Source organism: Saccopteryx leptura, chromosome 7, assembly GCF_036850995.1.
Source record: "Saccopteryx leptura isolate mSacLep1 chromosome 7, mSacLep1_pri_phased_curated, whole genome shotgun sequence".
NCBI lineage: Eukaryota > Metazoa > Chordata > Mammalia > Chiroptera > Emballonuridae > Saccopteryx > Saccopteryx leptura.
Genome location: NC_089509.1, coordinates 8,757,161 through 8,772,124, shown reverse-complemented (window position 1 = coordinate 8,772,124; position 14,964 = coordinate 8,757,161). Strand labels below are relative to the sequence as shown.

At 50.4% G+C, this 14,964-nt stretch overlaps 1 protein-coding gene across 2 annotated transcripts in view; it reads right to left on the bottom strand.

Moving 5' to 3' along the window:
* The window catches only part of SCTR (secretin receptor), a 93,954-nt gene that overhangs the window by 22,897 nt on the left and 56,093 nt on the right, over positions 1–14,964 (bottom strand). For both annotated transcript variants that reach the window (XM_066346669.1, XM_066346670.1), the window contains exons 3-4: positions 9,619–9,726; positions 4,305–4,417 (exon numbers count right to left, since the gene is read on the bottom strand). In XM_066346669.1, the coding sequence (XP_066202766.1) occupies positions 4,305–4,417; positions 9,619–9,726 (221 nt within the window). The remainder of the gene's footprint in view (positions 1–4,304; positions 4,418–9,618; positions 9,727–14,964) is intronic.

The window sequence follows — 14,964 nt, the reverse complement described above, 5'->3', positions numbered from 1 at the left end:
CTTTATATTTTTTTCTTTAATATTTGACTTAATTATTATGACATATTTCTCAGAAATTTCTATATAGTATGCCTACAATTATTTGTAGGATTTTAAATGCGTCCTGACTTCAAAACGTTTGAGAACCACTGCCTTACAGGCACAGGCCTGATGCAACCCCAGTGCCCCTGACCTTGACAACTACAACTGTGCATCACCCTCCAGAGGACTTGGGGTCCAGGAGCCTCACCGCTGTCTGTGATGAGTCAAGTTACCTATTTCTCTGCTTTGCATCTTGACTAGGTCATCTTCCTTCTCTATCTTCTAAATTGGGGTCACCAGAATTTTTTCATAAAGGGGCAGATAGTAAATACTTTAGACTTTGGGTGCCATAAAATCTCTTTTGTAACTACTTAATTCTGCCCTGGTAGTGCAAATGGGCATGGCCATGTTTCAATAAAACTTTATTTGCAAAAGCAGGTGGTGGCCCAAGGGCTGTAGTTTGCCAACCTCTGCTGTAGGTAAGCAAACCCCATTTTATTTATTCAAGTGGTAGCTTTGCCTGGTCCTTCTGCCAATCACAGTCCACTTTGTCAATAATATGTCAATAATAAAGAGGTGTATGCCAAGCAAGAAGTTGAAAGAAAAATAAAAAATTTAGACTTTCCGCATCATTTGATTAAAAGAAAAAAAAGGTCAACAATAATAACTAGGATGATTCAAATCTCAGAATAAAAGACAAAGTTTGTGCCAATTTGTTGACCAGCATTTAGAGACCAGTATGAATCATATAGTCTGAATTCCTTCTGATCTTAGGGACTTTGAAATTTTGTGCATGTGACCTGAAGCCAAGTTATATCTTCTTTCCAGTATTTTTAAACAATAATTTTATGATGTAAGTCCAAATTTTGCTTTTATCTTAGTTACATTTCAGCTCTTTGAGGATTTCACAGTTCCAACCTTGCCATGAATATCAAGTTTAGGGACCTGGGCTCATTCTTCCCCAGCCAAAAATTCTCATGTGCGGTTTTGATAGATATAACTCAAGAAAACAAAAGCTCTTTGGGATGCTCAATAATTCTTAAAAGTGTAAAAGGGTCCCAAAGCTGAAAAGTTTGGGAATCTCTGGCATAAGTCAACCATGTACCCCAGTCCTCTGCCAGGGTGGTCCAGTGGTGGGCAGATTCCATTCGCTTTGGACCAGTGAAGTGTCTGGACAGGCTTGCTGGGGGATGGGGTAAAGAAGCTTTCTTGCTCCCAGGAAGGAGCTGTAGGAAGTCAGGCTGTCCCTTCTCCTGGACAAGCAGGCATGGGGATATATGTAGCTGGAGTGGACAGAGGCATTCACATGACGATGGAGCAGGAGCCCACCTGGGGAAGAAGCAGCGGAGAGCGGGTGAGAGGCGGGCGGAGCCCAGTGCCCAGCAGCTCTGCTGTGCTGCTTCATCGTGGGGTTCCAACACCACTCTCTGCACCCGCCCAGCCATGAGCCAAACTTGCTTACCAAACCAGTTAGAAATTTCTGTTATTTGTAGTCCAAAGCATCCTTTTGAATCTCAACCCTGCCACCCATTCTAAGAATGTTTCCTTTTAATTTTATGGAGTTTATAAATGTGACATTCCTAAGCCCCTGTCTTCATGAATCAATGACAGCAATGGTAGTTTTTAGAGGTCAGAGCCTACCCACCACCCCGCCAAGACCATATGCACCCACTGATCAATTTTTGTTATGTGTCGTGGTTAAATGAGCCCACTCTGGCCAGATCTGAAGACCTCGTGCATGTGTTCTCTCCAACAGGCTGGCAAGCCCTGGAAAGAAAGAAACTCCATCCTCCATATTGATCCCCCAACCAAACCCCTTCATACAGGGTAAGACTGACTGGCTATAGAAGAGTCTTAGAAGAATTTAGAAGGGGGTGTGGTCTGCCTCCCAGCTACATCCTTTCTCCTTAATTCTGCTGCTCCCCCTTCATGTTTCTCTAACATGACACCATCCCACCCTCCGAGGGTGATGCAAGCTTGTCCCTCATATTCACAATGGGAAATTTAGCTCACAGGACTCTGAAAAGCACAGCTCCCAGGGGTCACACACCTTCATGGGGTAGTGGCAGGACACAGAGGGGGAGCTCTGGGTCTTTTTCGAGTGACACTTGGTTTCAATCCTGCCTCCACAGCTTTCTTTTTCATTCCCTTGACTTGCTTGCCACTTTTATTGAGATATAATTGACATACATCACAGTATGCTTAAGGTATATGGCATAATGACTTGACTTACACATATTGTTAAATGATGAGTTTACATAACACCATCATTTCAAAAAAGAAAAATTGTTTTTTTTCCTTGTGATGAGAACTCTTAGGTTTTATTGTCTTTGCAACTTTCATTTATATCACACAGCAGTGTTAACTATGGTCATCACATTGTACATTATATCCCTAATACTTATTTATCTTATAACTGAAATTTTGTACCTTTATCCAGTTCTTCCTCCCCCTACCCTTGCCTCTGGTAACCACAACTCTGATCTCCTTTGCTATGAGTTTGGTGGGGGTTTTGTTTGTTTGTTTGTTTGTTTAAGATTCCACATATAGGCCCTGGCCAGTGGGCTCAGTGGTAGAGCCCAGCATGTGAAAGTCCTGGGTTCGATTCCTGGTCAGGGCACACAGGAGAAGCGCCCATCTGTTTCTCCACCCTTCCCCCTCTCCTTCCTCTCTATTTCTCTCTTCCCCTCCCACAGCCAAGGCTCCACTGGAGCAAAGTTGGCCCGGGCGCTGAGGATGGCTCCATGGCCTCCACCTCAGGTGCTAGAATGGCTCTGGTTGCAACAGAGCAATGCCCCAGATGAACAGAGCATTGCCCCCTGGTGGGCATGTTGGGTGGATCCTGGTCAGGCGTATGCAGGAGACTGTTTCTCTGCCTCCCGCTTCTTATTTCAGAAAGTACAAAAAAAAAAAAAAGATTCCACATATAAGTGAGATGACATGGTTTTGTCTTTTTCTGACATTTCACTTAGCATAATGCCCTCAAGGTCCATCCATGTTGTTGTAAATGGCAGGATTTTCTTCTTTTCTGTGGCTGAGTAATATTTCATTGTATATATGTAGCATCATTTCTTTAACCATTCATCTATATTGATGGACACTTAGGTTGTTTTCATGTCTTGAATATTACTCATAATGCTACAGTGAGCATGGGAGTGCAAATACCTCTCTGACATCTGCCTTCATTCCTTTCTAAGCATTTTCTTTAACCCCTTTGTGCCTCAGTTTTCTCATCTGCAAAATGAAGAAAATAATGAAATTACACTGAATGCTTTTGAGGATTGAATGTAATTGTGCACTAAGCAGCTGGTGAGTGGTAGATGTTCAGTCCAACAATGAGCATCTGTTGGGCACCTTATAGGTGCCAGGCATTGTGCTGGGCAATGGGGCCTGGAAATGACTCTTTGCAACTTGTCACTGCTGCGTCTCCATGCTGAGAGCCATGCCTTGCCCATAGCAGATGCTCAATACATGTTTATGGCGTGAATAGATGCCTTTAGCAGCTCATACTTTAGTGAGAGGGATGGGTGCACATGCACCTGCTGATGGTTCCATATAACATGGTAGGTGATAGTTGGAGGCTCACACAATTAAGGGAGCCCTTCCTGGGAGACAGAAAGAAAGAGCTTCTTGGAGTAGATGAGCTGGAGTGGAGTTTTAAAGAGTGTGTATGAATTGGTAAGGGAAAGTGATGGGGGAAGGGTTCTCCGAGACTGACGGCCACTTCAGAGGCACCCAGAGCAGTTCAGCTATGGCTCACAGTGTCTCCTCTCAACCCTGTGGCTGGGCTTTCTCCTCTGAGAGTGAATGTTGATTGAGCACTCACTATGGCCAGACACCCTTTTTGACACTTCCATGGATTAACTCATTAGGTCTCTTGGCAAGCCTGTGAGGTCAGGATTATTATTAACCCCATTTCCCTAATGAAGAAACTGAGGCACAGAGAACTGAAGTCCTCCCCACCCCACCAAGGCCAAGGTTGAGACCCACCAGCCTGTCTCTGAGCACTTAGCCACCACATTACTCCTTTTGGTTTCATGACTAAATCACCCTGGTCTCATGGCACATATGGTAGTCCACTCTGTGCCATGGCCCTCAAGACCACCATCTCTGGGTTGATCGACCAAGGCCCACTGAACCCCAGGTGATGAACAGGAGAAAAGTGGGTGGGAGGGGCAGCCCCCGGGTCACCTGTCCTTGGCCTTGCTGGCTCCATTCTGCCCCCTCCAGGGATTTCTCGTCCTGCAGGCCCCATCGAAGGAAGAAGGGAGGTAATGACTTACCCGCTTCTGGTTGGTCTCATTGAACGAGTCGTTCACTTTAACCCCACAGGCCAGGTCAGGCCTGGGGAAGATTTCTGACCAGCCGCCCTGTGTGCAGTTTCGAAACATGGAACCTGTGGGTGCCAAGCATGCTACGTGTGAGCAGTAGGGACAGAGACAGACGGCTGGGTCTCCCGGGCCCTCAGCAATGCCACAGGGCAGCCTGGCACTTCCTTCTGCCACCGTCTCCAGCTGCCTTTCTCTGAAACACGTGGTCAGTTCTCAATGGCCCAACTGATCCTTGAAGAATATGTCAGGAAAAGTGGTAAGAAAGGTAGGTAGGCAGGTGGACCTAGAAGGGGCACAGACCTGAGATGTGTGTGTGTGTGTGTGTGTGTGTGTGTGTGTGTGTGTGAGAGAGAGAGAGAGAGAGAGAGAGAGAGAGAGAGAGAGAGAGAGAGAGAGATCTGTCTCATTGATCCACAAACTAGGCTGTCCCTGAATAAACGCCCCTCCCAACCTTCAATCGCGGCTTGTCTTCCTCCCACGCCTTACCCACACACCACACCCCACAGTGCCAAGCACCAGGGCTCCACGGATGCGGGAGGCTGACTGGCTCATGTTGCAGGACTCAGTAATCCCAACAACACTTCTCAACCAGACCCCAGGCCCCAAACAGCCAGGCCCCAGCAGAACTCCCAGTGTCACTGCCGCCCACCCCCACAGCCTGCTGCTCTTGGGGCCTAGCCCCCTCCATGGCTCCCTGAGACCCTTGTTTACTCCCACCCCCCACCCCCACCCTTCTTTCTACAGGCTCCAAACTCAGCTCCCAGGTCCCCCAGCACTCAGGGAGGGACTCCCCACCACCCACTGGCTGACGTGCCACCGCTGGCTTTCAGAGCCCTCTGCCCTCAGCCCCAACACAGGCTGCCCCCTGTGCCCGCACATGGGTGGCAATGGCTTCTCTGCCTCCCCCGGCAGGTGAGCTCCTGAGGGCTCCCAGGGCCTGCGCTTCTTGATCACCAAGCATTTGCTGGCTGGCTGGCTACAGAAACGAGTGAGTAGGGACGAAGAGCCCACTGGAAGCTGCTCGTGGGGAAGTGGGGGGAGCTGGCCCTCAGGAGCGTTTAGAGCAGAAGCTGAAGACAGGTGGGGGCTGCCAGCTGAGAAGGAAGTCGTGGAGAGCCACCTGGAGGAGTTCCCCTTCTTGGAATAACTGGCTCAGCTGCCGCCCAAGGAGGGCTGAGTTCCGGTCCCCGGGCCAGCTGCTGTGGACCTTGCAGGAGTGCAGGGAGCGATCACAGCCTGCCACTGCTTTTGCTCTCATCTGCACCCTGTCTGGGGGCCCCTGAAGCACCCTAGCTGGGCTGGCATGCTCCTCTTGACAAGCCCCAGGATCTGGGTCACTGGCTCACAGGGTTTAGGGTCAAGCAGATTCCACTGAGCTGGAAAAATATAGCTGTATGTTAGTATCAGCCACTATGCTAATGTATGGATTCTGAGCCAATCTTCATAGGGTCCTAGTGAGAGAGATGCCACTGGCCTATTTTACAGATGAGATAATCAAGACCCAGAATTGGGCAACAGTCCCCAGCTAGGACATGTCCCATCACTGTACCACCTTCCTGCCTGCCCCACCCCCCACAAACCCAGGGGCAGCTTCTCGAAGCAGGAGGCCATGGTTTGGGGGCTCTAGGCATGCCCAGCCTATGAAGGCTCCCAAGGCCTGAAGCACAGTTTTAGAACGAGCCAGATCTGAGTTTGAAACCCAGCACTGCCTCTTGGTCACCATGGGACCCTAGGTGCATCACTCTTCTGTGCCAAGTAGGAATAATCACGCACATTACAGTGCTGAACAGGAAATTTGATGGCACAGAGAAATTGCCCAGGCTGGTGCCATGCGCAGAATGGGTACCACAGTGCTACTCCCTGCTGCTTTGGGTCTTCCTAAAATAGACCAAGAGTGGTGGGGCTTGGAGTCTTGGGATTTAGGAGAGGGTTGAAACTTATGTCAAAGGAGCCAGGTTGTCAGACAGGAAAAAATGGTGGTCAGATTTAGCCTGGTTGGACTGGTTATATAGGAAGATGGGTTAAGAGAATACAAACCCTGTGAAGCCCAGATCTGGCTATCAGACAGTGCAGGCCCACAGTAGGGTGGGCTGCCTGTTTGGGGCCATGTCCTCAATGACCCAGCAGGATTCCCAGCACACACGCTGCATGTCATCCAGGCCAGGTGCCCAGAGCAACTAACAAGGAAGTGCCCTTTGCTAACCATGCTCCTGGCAGAACTACAGAGGAGACAAGGTTTGGGCTATCTTGGGGGTCCTTTCAACTTACCCTCATCCCCTGGCTTTAATGTCAATGTACACCTCAAGGACTCCCGAAAGTACAGTTGGTATTTTGTGCTCATGCACAAGTGCAGGTCAGAGCTCTCCTCTGATTCTCAGAGGCCCCAGAACCCTAGTCAGGTTAGGAACTGCTCTTGCTTTAAGCCTCCAATCCCCACGAAGATAGAAGAGAACGAGGTCCAAGGCTTGGCCCTGCCTGGAGAGTGTGTTTGTTAAGGAACTCTGGAAGACCAGTGCCCTTTAAAGAATCAATGGAACGCATTCTAGAGAGAACATAGTAGGCCCTGGAACACACAGAGAAATATCTGGGGCAGAGTCCAGCCTGCAGGTTCTTGGTCACCTGTCTGAGCCCAGGTAGTGGGTGCCTTGAGATAGGATTAAAATTATTTTCTTCTTACTAAAGGAAGACTCCAAAACACCAGCTTGTCCTCCTTAGGCGTTCCTCCCTGGGTTGTGGTGGGGAGCCCTGGAACGCCGTGGGACACCACAGAGGGAAGCCTTCTCTCCTAAAAGGAGGCAAAGGGGCTGGGCTCTAACCAAGTCCAAGGTGGATCTCTGGGAAGGGAAAGGAGTGGTGGGAAGATGGCTGGCCCTGACCTGTGCTCCAGGATTGGCCAGTGCCTTGGGCCTGGGGCTGGGTATGAGCCAGAGTAGCCCCCACAGGCAAGATGATCCCTACCTCCAACCCCTGGGGGCCTGTGCCCAGCACTCAACAGCCAGAGGCTGTGTGGCCACGCCTGTGGGTCCTGTAGCCCCACAGTGACGCCAGGTGGCAGCAAGAAGAAACTGCAGTAGAGGTTGGCATAGGACCCCAGCTCCCTTTGCCTCAGCAGGCAACCTGGAAGTGCATCCCTGGGGGACCCCTGGAAGGTTTTGAGCAATTAAAGGCTTGAGAAAGCTCAAGAAAGGGGCAGCTGGATTCTACTATAGTTAACAAGGCAGGCAGGAATTAAGCAATCGTTTGGGGAGGAACGTGGCAATGAGCACAGCTCCACCTGGCCCCTCTGCTGAAGGGCAGGTGGGGTGGTAGTGGAGGGAGGCAGAGGCACAGCGGCTCTAAGAAGGGTGTGAACGAAGGGCTCGGGAAAGAGGAGAGCTTCCAGTCCCTCCAACAGGAGAACCTGGCCAGCCAGGAAAGAGCACTGGATGGGGAGTCCAAGACCAGGGTCTGGTCCTGCCCTTGCACCTGGCCAACAAGTCACTCAGGGTCAACCATGTCTGGATTAATTTCCTGTGTCCCAAGCTCCATGGACTTCAGAGATAGGCATGGAAGGCTCATTCCAGGAAGGGTAGGAAGAAAGGACAAGAAGGGATATGAGGGGGAGAAAAGAGACCAAAAAAACTATTTAACATCTATTTCCAAGCAGCCTTACAGGACTGGTGCTATTTATTCTCCCCAGTTGACAGGTGAGAACACTGAAGCTCAGAGACAATTCAAGGAACTCGGGCCCAGAGGCAGACTGGCACCCAGTGGGACTCCATTTCCCTGTGTCCCTTGCCTCTAGGAATCACCACAAGACTGAGTTCCAGCAGAAGCAACATGGGCAGAAATGGTACCACTTTCAGGCCTGGCCCTTCAAAACCTCTCCTGGCTGCCTCGCTGGGTCCTTTCTCTTCTCCAGTTACCCTGAAAGCTGTGTGCCAGCACCACACCCACAGGCCCCAGACATAGGAATCAACATGGAGGAAAGAGTTTCCTGCTCGTCGGAGGCACCTGTCTGGACCCTCAGCAGACAGGCACTGGGTGACAGCTTTGCAATTCGGGCATCGCCTGTTTCAGCAGCTAGCATTAGGGAGGGGTGGTATTCAAACCAGACTCCTTGGCTCTCTCTGATTTCTGTATCATGGGGGGACAAGCGAGGCTGAGAGCGACAGTGAGCAACAGCAGCGTGTTCCTCAAGTCTGTGTATGTGCACACATGCACACACGTGTACTAGAGAATCATGGTGTGAAGACTTTACACTCCTCTCTCCCACTGTACAGTCTTAGTCTGTACCGGTCCCAGTTTCCTGACTTTGGAAGCTGAAGGATTTAGTGGTAAGTCATCATTTTTGGTTCATTCTTGTTAAGAACCTCATCAGGAAACTTTTCCTGCCCCACGTGGATGAGGGGAGAGGTCGGCATAGCCAGTATAGGTGTTAGACTTTAAATGAGCCTATTAAGCAGAGGAGCCAAAAGCCATGAAACTACCTTGCTTCCACTCAGGGTCACCCCCACTCTGGGGCGGTTGGCTCACCTTGCCCCTGGCCTCGAACAGAGCACCAGTGTTGAAGTCAGAGACACCTGAGTTTGAGTCCCAGTTTCTACACCTCTTAGATGTAAACCTTAGGCAAACTGCCAACCCCCCTTAGTCCCTGTTAATATTACTCTTTATTGGGTCAGGTGTGAGGAGAAAAGAGCTGTGATTTGTTCTGTGATGACTGCCTGGCGCACAAGGAGCTCTAGCCAGTGCTAGTCCCTGAACATCCCCTGTCTGAGACGGCCCCTCACTCCCCTGCCTGAAATTATGAGTCCTTGTAAGGTATAGCTGTCCTCAGGCAAGTGACCTCCAGGAGGCCAGGGGCTTCCAGGGACTGCACCGTTCACCAGCAGGGCCTGGCAGAATGGGCACAGGAAGGCAGGCTGTGCCGGGGTGGGACACAGACACAGTGGCCGGAGCAAGGCCCTGGTTGCTAAGGGGGCAGAAACATAAAAGGAAGGAGGGGAGCCTCTAACTGGGTGCATAGAGCAGAGAGGAACAAGCCTAGTCTAGCCTCCTTTATTTTACCCCCAGGACATGCTTAGGGTCCCATGCTTGGAACCCTAAGGATAAGCCCACCCCACACCCCCTAAGCAAGGTTTTCAATCCCTAACAGGGACTCCACCCCCATCATTCCACAAATTACTTGTCCCCAGAGAAGTTTTCTTGGCCTCATAGGTCCAGGCTGGGGCCCCATGTATAGGCCAACCCACAGCCTCTCAGTCAGAACCCCTGGGCTAGTGGTTACCATTTCTGCCCGTGATCATCCAGAGGAACCGCGGACACTCCACTTCCACTGTCTGTCCTGGCGCAGAGGAGGGCCAGCAGCTCACGTTGTCCCACATCCCCTTGCAGCCTGTCAAGGAGAGCAGCAGCATCAGACAGGGGTGGAGCGTGGGCCAAGAGCCGCCCCACTGCCCTGTCATCTCCCCCAATACCCTTGCCTGCCAGGAGCTCCCACTGGGTCCTGCCTTTTGAATATCTTTTCATCTTTGGGGCCTTGGACTCTGCCATCTAAACAATAAGTGCTCCGTGGAAGGGAGGGAGGGAGGAAGGGAAGGAGGGAGGGAGGGAGGGAGGGAGGGAGGGAGGGAGGGAGGGAGGGAGGGAGGGAGACATTATCTCATACATGGCTCACAAGTACAGGTCTGGATTTCTCTAGAGCAGAGACATCTCTTGCCCTCAGCTTTCATTAAATGACCAAAAGCCTCCCCTGGCTGTGCAGTATAACCATCTGGGAAGCTTTAAAAACATACATAACTGACCCTACAACCAGCAATCCTAATTTAATTGTTTTCGGGTGGGTCCCAGACGTATTGTGATAAAGCTTCCCAGGTAATTCTAAAGTGATGGCAAGGTTGAGAATTCTTGCCCCATGATTCTCAAACTTCAGCTCACATCAGAATCATCCAGAAGGCTTGTTAAAACACATATAGTAGATTCCCACCCCAGGAGTCTCAGTAGAACCTTGGAATTTGCATTTCTAACAAGTTCCCCGGTGAGGCTGATGCTGTTGGGCTGAGATCACACATTGAGAGCCACTGTCCTGGCCTTTGGAAGCAGCTACACCAGCATGGCCACTACATTTGTAGTAGAAACATTGCTGAGAACACTGCTTTCCAGCACAAGGTCCCTCCTGGAAGAAAAAGCTGGTCTCAGCGCAGTGAGAAGCTGGACATATGGTAAACAACTTCTATACATCTGTCCTATAGATGCTGACTACAGCAAAGTTGAAACATCAATATCCTTCTGACACCTGTGTCCCCTCTAAGCCCAGTTCCCTGGCAACCTGTCCCACATCAGAGATGCCGACCCTCCAGCATACGTCAGAATCACCTGAGAACATGCTAACCGTGCAGATCGCTAGGCCCCTCTCCCAGAGATTGTAATTCAGCCATTCCGAGACCCAGGAATCAGCACTGTAAGAACTCCCTTGCTGCGAGAATCTCCACACTGCACCACCCTCCTCCCCACAGGGAGGGCCCCTACTTCTGGGCTCAGATCCACCTTTGGCTCCCAGGAGCAAATATGAGATAGTGAGACAGGCAGCCTCCAGGGAGGTCACTGCTGGTGGGCAGCTCCCCCTAGTGCCTCGGTGCACATGGCTCTCCCCACTGGGCAGACAGCCCATGAGAGCAGGAACCTGTGTGAGTCCCCACTGCCAGAGGCCTGCACCTGCAACGGGCCGGCATATCATAGGCACTCAACAAACGTGGGAGCCACACTTGACTTTTAAATTCCATGTTAAGGTCCAGGCCTTCCAGTCCTCTGCCTGCCAACTCTGGCCGGGTGCTAGCAAGGGTCCCCCCGTGCTTTACACATGGAAGCTCACTGAATCCACGGCAGTGTAGCCATGGGCTACTGGAGTCACAGAGACAGAAAATGGAGGCCAGGACTGTCTAGCCACACTGCTTGCTGCCACCTCACAGGCTCTGCCCACTTGCCTTGTGTCCAGGTGGCACCAACCCCAGCTTCCCAAAGCCCTCCCCACTAGAGCCAGGCTGATGCTGGGCAGAGGCCAGGAGGTGAAGGGAAACAGGATGTGGGGCCGGGGACAGAGCAGGGAGGGGACTGGAGAAGTGGGATGGTGAAGGCAGGTGTGCCCACTTCTCCCCCGGCAGGACCAGCCCCCCGAGGGAGGAGGGGGAGATAGGAAATGGACATGGGAAGGAGGCCAGGCCTGAGATCAGGATATAGGACTGGGGGTTCTGGAGGCAAGGCAGCCTTGGGGATGACAGAACAGGCTGCGGCCCTGGCAATGGAGGTGGGGGAGTGACGGGGAAAGACCGTTGATATGAAGGGCAGGGTTTGGATGTGGCTCCCACAAGAACTGTCAGAGAATCTATGGGACAAAAGGACCAGGTGTCCATGTCCTTTGAGGAATGTGGGAGATGAGAAGCCCCATGGGTATTCCTGAACCTTCACCCAGCTCTCACAGTGAGCCCTGACTGAGTAGGGGCTGGAGCTCCTCCTCAGAATTCCACCCCTGTCCAGATTACTGGCCATAGAGATTCCAGCTGTGGACGCTGTTTGCCAGGCCTGAGCAGGGTGTCCTGGGGCTCATAGGTCCCTGGATAGGTCTGGCCTCTCCACATGCCTTTGGGACAGATAACCCACAGTGTCTCTCCACACAGAGCTGCTCCAGCATCAGAAACCTGGAGGCTAGCCCCTTGTCCACTTTCCCTCTGCAGAGCTCTCCCTCTGAAGAGATCTCTGAGCAGTGGCAGGTACTCGTGCAGAGTGCCACCTCCCTGCCAGCTAGCTGCACCTCTTGCACAGGAAGTCGTGGGGGCCCTGCAAGAGCCTCTTTCCTCACTTTGGGAAAAATGGAATCAGGGCAGGGCTGACCACATCAGCCAGGACACTGGCCCACAGCCCCAGTCCATGGGGCTGGACAGCCCATGCTGGCTGGCCAGACAGATGGGGAGGGTGCCAGGGCATCTGGCAAGTTTCCTGGCCTGGGTCATGTCAGGCTGGGCCCATAGGGATGCTGGCCTGGTACTGGCCCAAGGCTGGTGGAAGTGGCCAGTGGTGAGAGACGAAAATAAAGGGGAGCAGACTCCCCATGGGTTCCCCTGACAGCTGGTCCACCGCCACATCCCTCCTATCACCACGCAAAGAGAAAAAGCTTGGGAAGGAGCCATCCAGGCCATTCTAGACACAAATCAGACATTGTGGAACCCATAAAGGTCAGGCAGGATCAGTGGCTCACAGCACAGATGTGGAAACCCAGGCTCCAAGAGGTAAAGTGACATGACAAGGGTGACAGAGCTTATAATGGTGGAGCTGGGACCCTACCTGCTATGCTGACCCTTAGTGGCAGCAGGCCTAGATGCCAACTCCACATGCGCTGCTCATGTCTGAGCACTGTGACATGGCCACACTCTCTGCCAGCCTTGGCTTCACTCTCTGGCCACGGAAGGCATTGGAACAGACCCAGGGTGCCCAGTGTGCAAGAAGCATGTTCTAGTGGCATGCAATTTTAGTTGGTACATGGTATAAAACTTTTAACAGTTACACATTTTTAAAGAAAAACTTTAGTATGTATTAAAAAGTCACAGAACTAGCATATATATATATCACATTTGTGATTTTATACCTGTTATTGTTTAGGATAAGGCTAAGTTAGGGGGAAAAGTCAATTGGATAAAGGGAACCCTCATGCACTGTTGGGGGTGTGTGTGAGCTGGTGCAGCCACTATGGAAAGCAGTGTGAAGGTTCTCAAAAAAATTAAAGGTAGAACTATCATATGATCCAGCAATTCCACTTCTGCATATTTATCCAAAGGAAATGAAATAAGGATCTCAAAGAGATAGCTGTACCTGACATTCACTGCAGCATTATTCACAATGTCCAAGATATGAAGACAACCTAAATATCTATTAAAGGTGAATGAATTAGTATTTTTTCCAAGATGGCAGCAGAGTAGGCAGACATACAAACTGCCACCTTCCAGGACCAAACTGGATTACAAATTAATTTAAGAACAATCATCATGAAAAACCAACTTTGGACTAAAAGAACAGGACTTGAAAACCAAGGAGCACAGAAGGAACCACATCGAGACTGGTAGGAAGTGTGGGGATGTGGTGGGGGCTCCCCCACTCCAAGGAGTGAGTGGCAGCTGAGGGTCCAGAGGGATTCTCACTATGGGCAGAGAGAGACCCTGAGAGGCGAGGGTCCTCAGCCCCAGGACTAGAGACCCAGAGACTGGAAGAGATAACCTGACAGTATTGAGTGGGGAGAAGAGTGGAATTTCTGTCTGCGGGAAATGGCTTGCAAAGAAGTTGCAGCTACCTTAAAGGGCCAGTGCAGAAAATCTTGCTCACAGCCACTTACCTGGGGCTCCAGGGACAAGGGGAGCTGAGAGGACTGGTCTTGCATGAGGAGAGTGGGGGGATGGAGGCACAGGGACACATACTGTGACTATACTGTGTTGAGGCATTCTCCAATACTGAGGTGGCCATATACAAGGGGAGGGGCACTCCCTCCGTCCAGCACAAACCTAGCATAAGGCCAATTGACCCACCTCCAGAAAGCTCTCCAGCTACAATCAGCACGAAAGGCCATTCGGAAAGGAGGAAGTAAAGGGGAGGGGCAGTGACTAAGGTTTCCAGGGAGACCTGAGCTATACCTCCCCTTTCTTATACAGAGAACGCACCCTGCCCCTGGAGAGTACCTGGGCAAACCACACCTTCTGCTTCTTAGAGGTCACACCCACCACATTCCTGTGGACTTACCATACAGAAAAAAAAAAGGTCTGGACAGAGTTTCAACTGGGGCCAAAGAGCAAGATACACCCATTATCCCTGTCCTAACTGCAGAAGTTCCCTGCTGGGCTCAGCAAACAAACAGCAAGGAAATTAAGACTTTTATGTGGCTCACCTTGTTAGGGAGAAATAAAATGAGAACAACCAGTAGAGGCTAAGGAATTAAGCCCTGGAGGAGGGGCCGTAACCATGTACCAACCTCAGCTTTCCTACCCCAACAAGCTTGCAAACCACACACAGAAAAAATGAGAAGACAGAGAAATGTGACCCAAATTAATCAACAAAAGAAATCCCCAGAAAAAGAACTGAATGAGATGAAAGTAACCAAATTACCAGATCCAGAGTTTAAAATAATAATTATTAGGATGCTCAAGGATCTCAGGGCTATAATGGATGGACTTAATGAGCACCTAAATAAAGAAATTGCAAGCATCAAAAAGGACATTGAAATCATAAAAAAGAATCAACCAGAAATGACAATTACAATATCAGAAATGAAGACTACACTAAAAGGAACCAACAACAGGATGGATGAAACAGAGAATCGAATCAGTGACTTAGCGAACAAGATAAATGAAAACACAGAAACAGAGTAGCAAAAAGAAAAGAGGCTCAAAATGAGGAAACTATAAGAAAACTCTGTAACAACATGAAGAGAAACAACATCTGCATCATAGGGTTCCTGAAGGAGAAGAAAATGAACAAGGGATAGAGAACCTGTTTAAAGAACTCATAGCTGAAAACTTTCCTAAATTGATGAAGGAAACAGTCACATGAGTTCAAGAAGCACAGAGAGTGCCTGTAAAGAGGAACCCAATGAGAC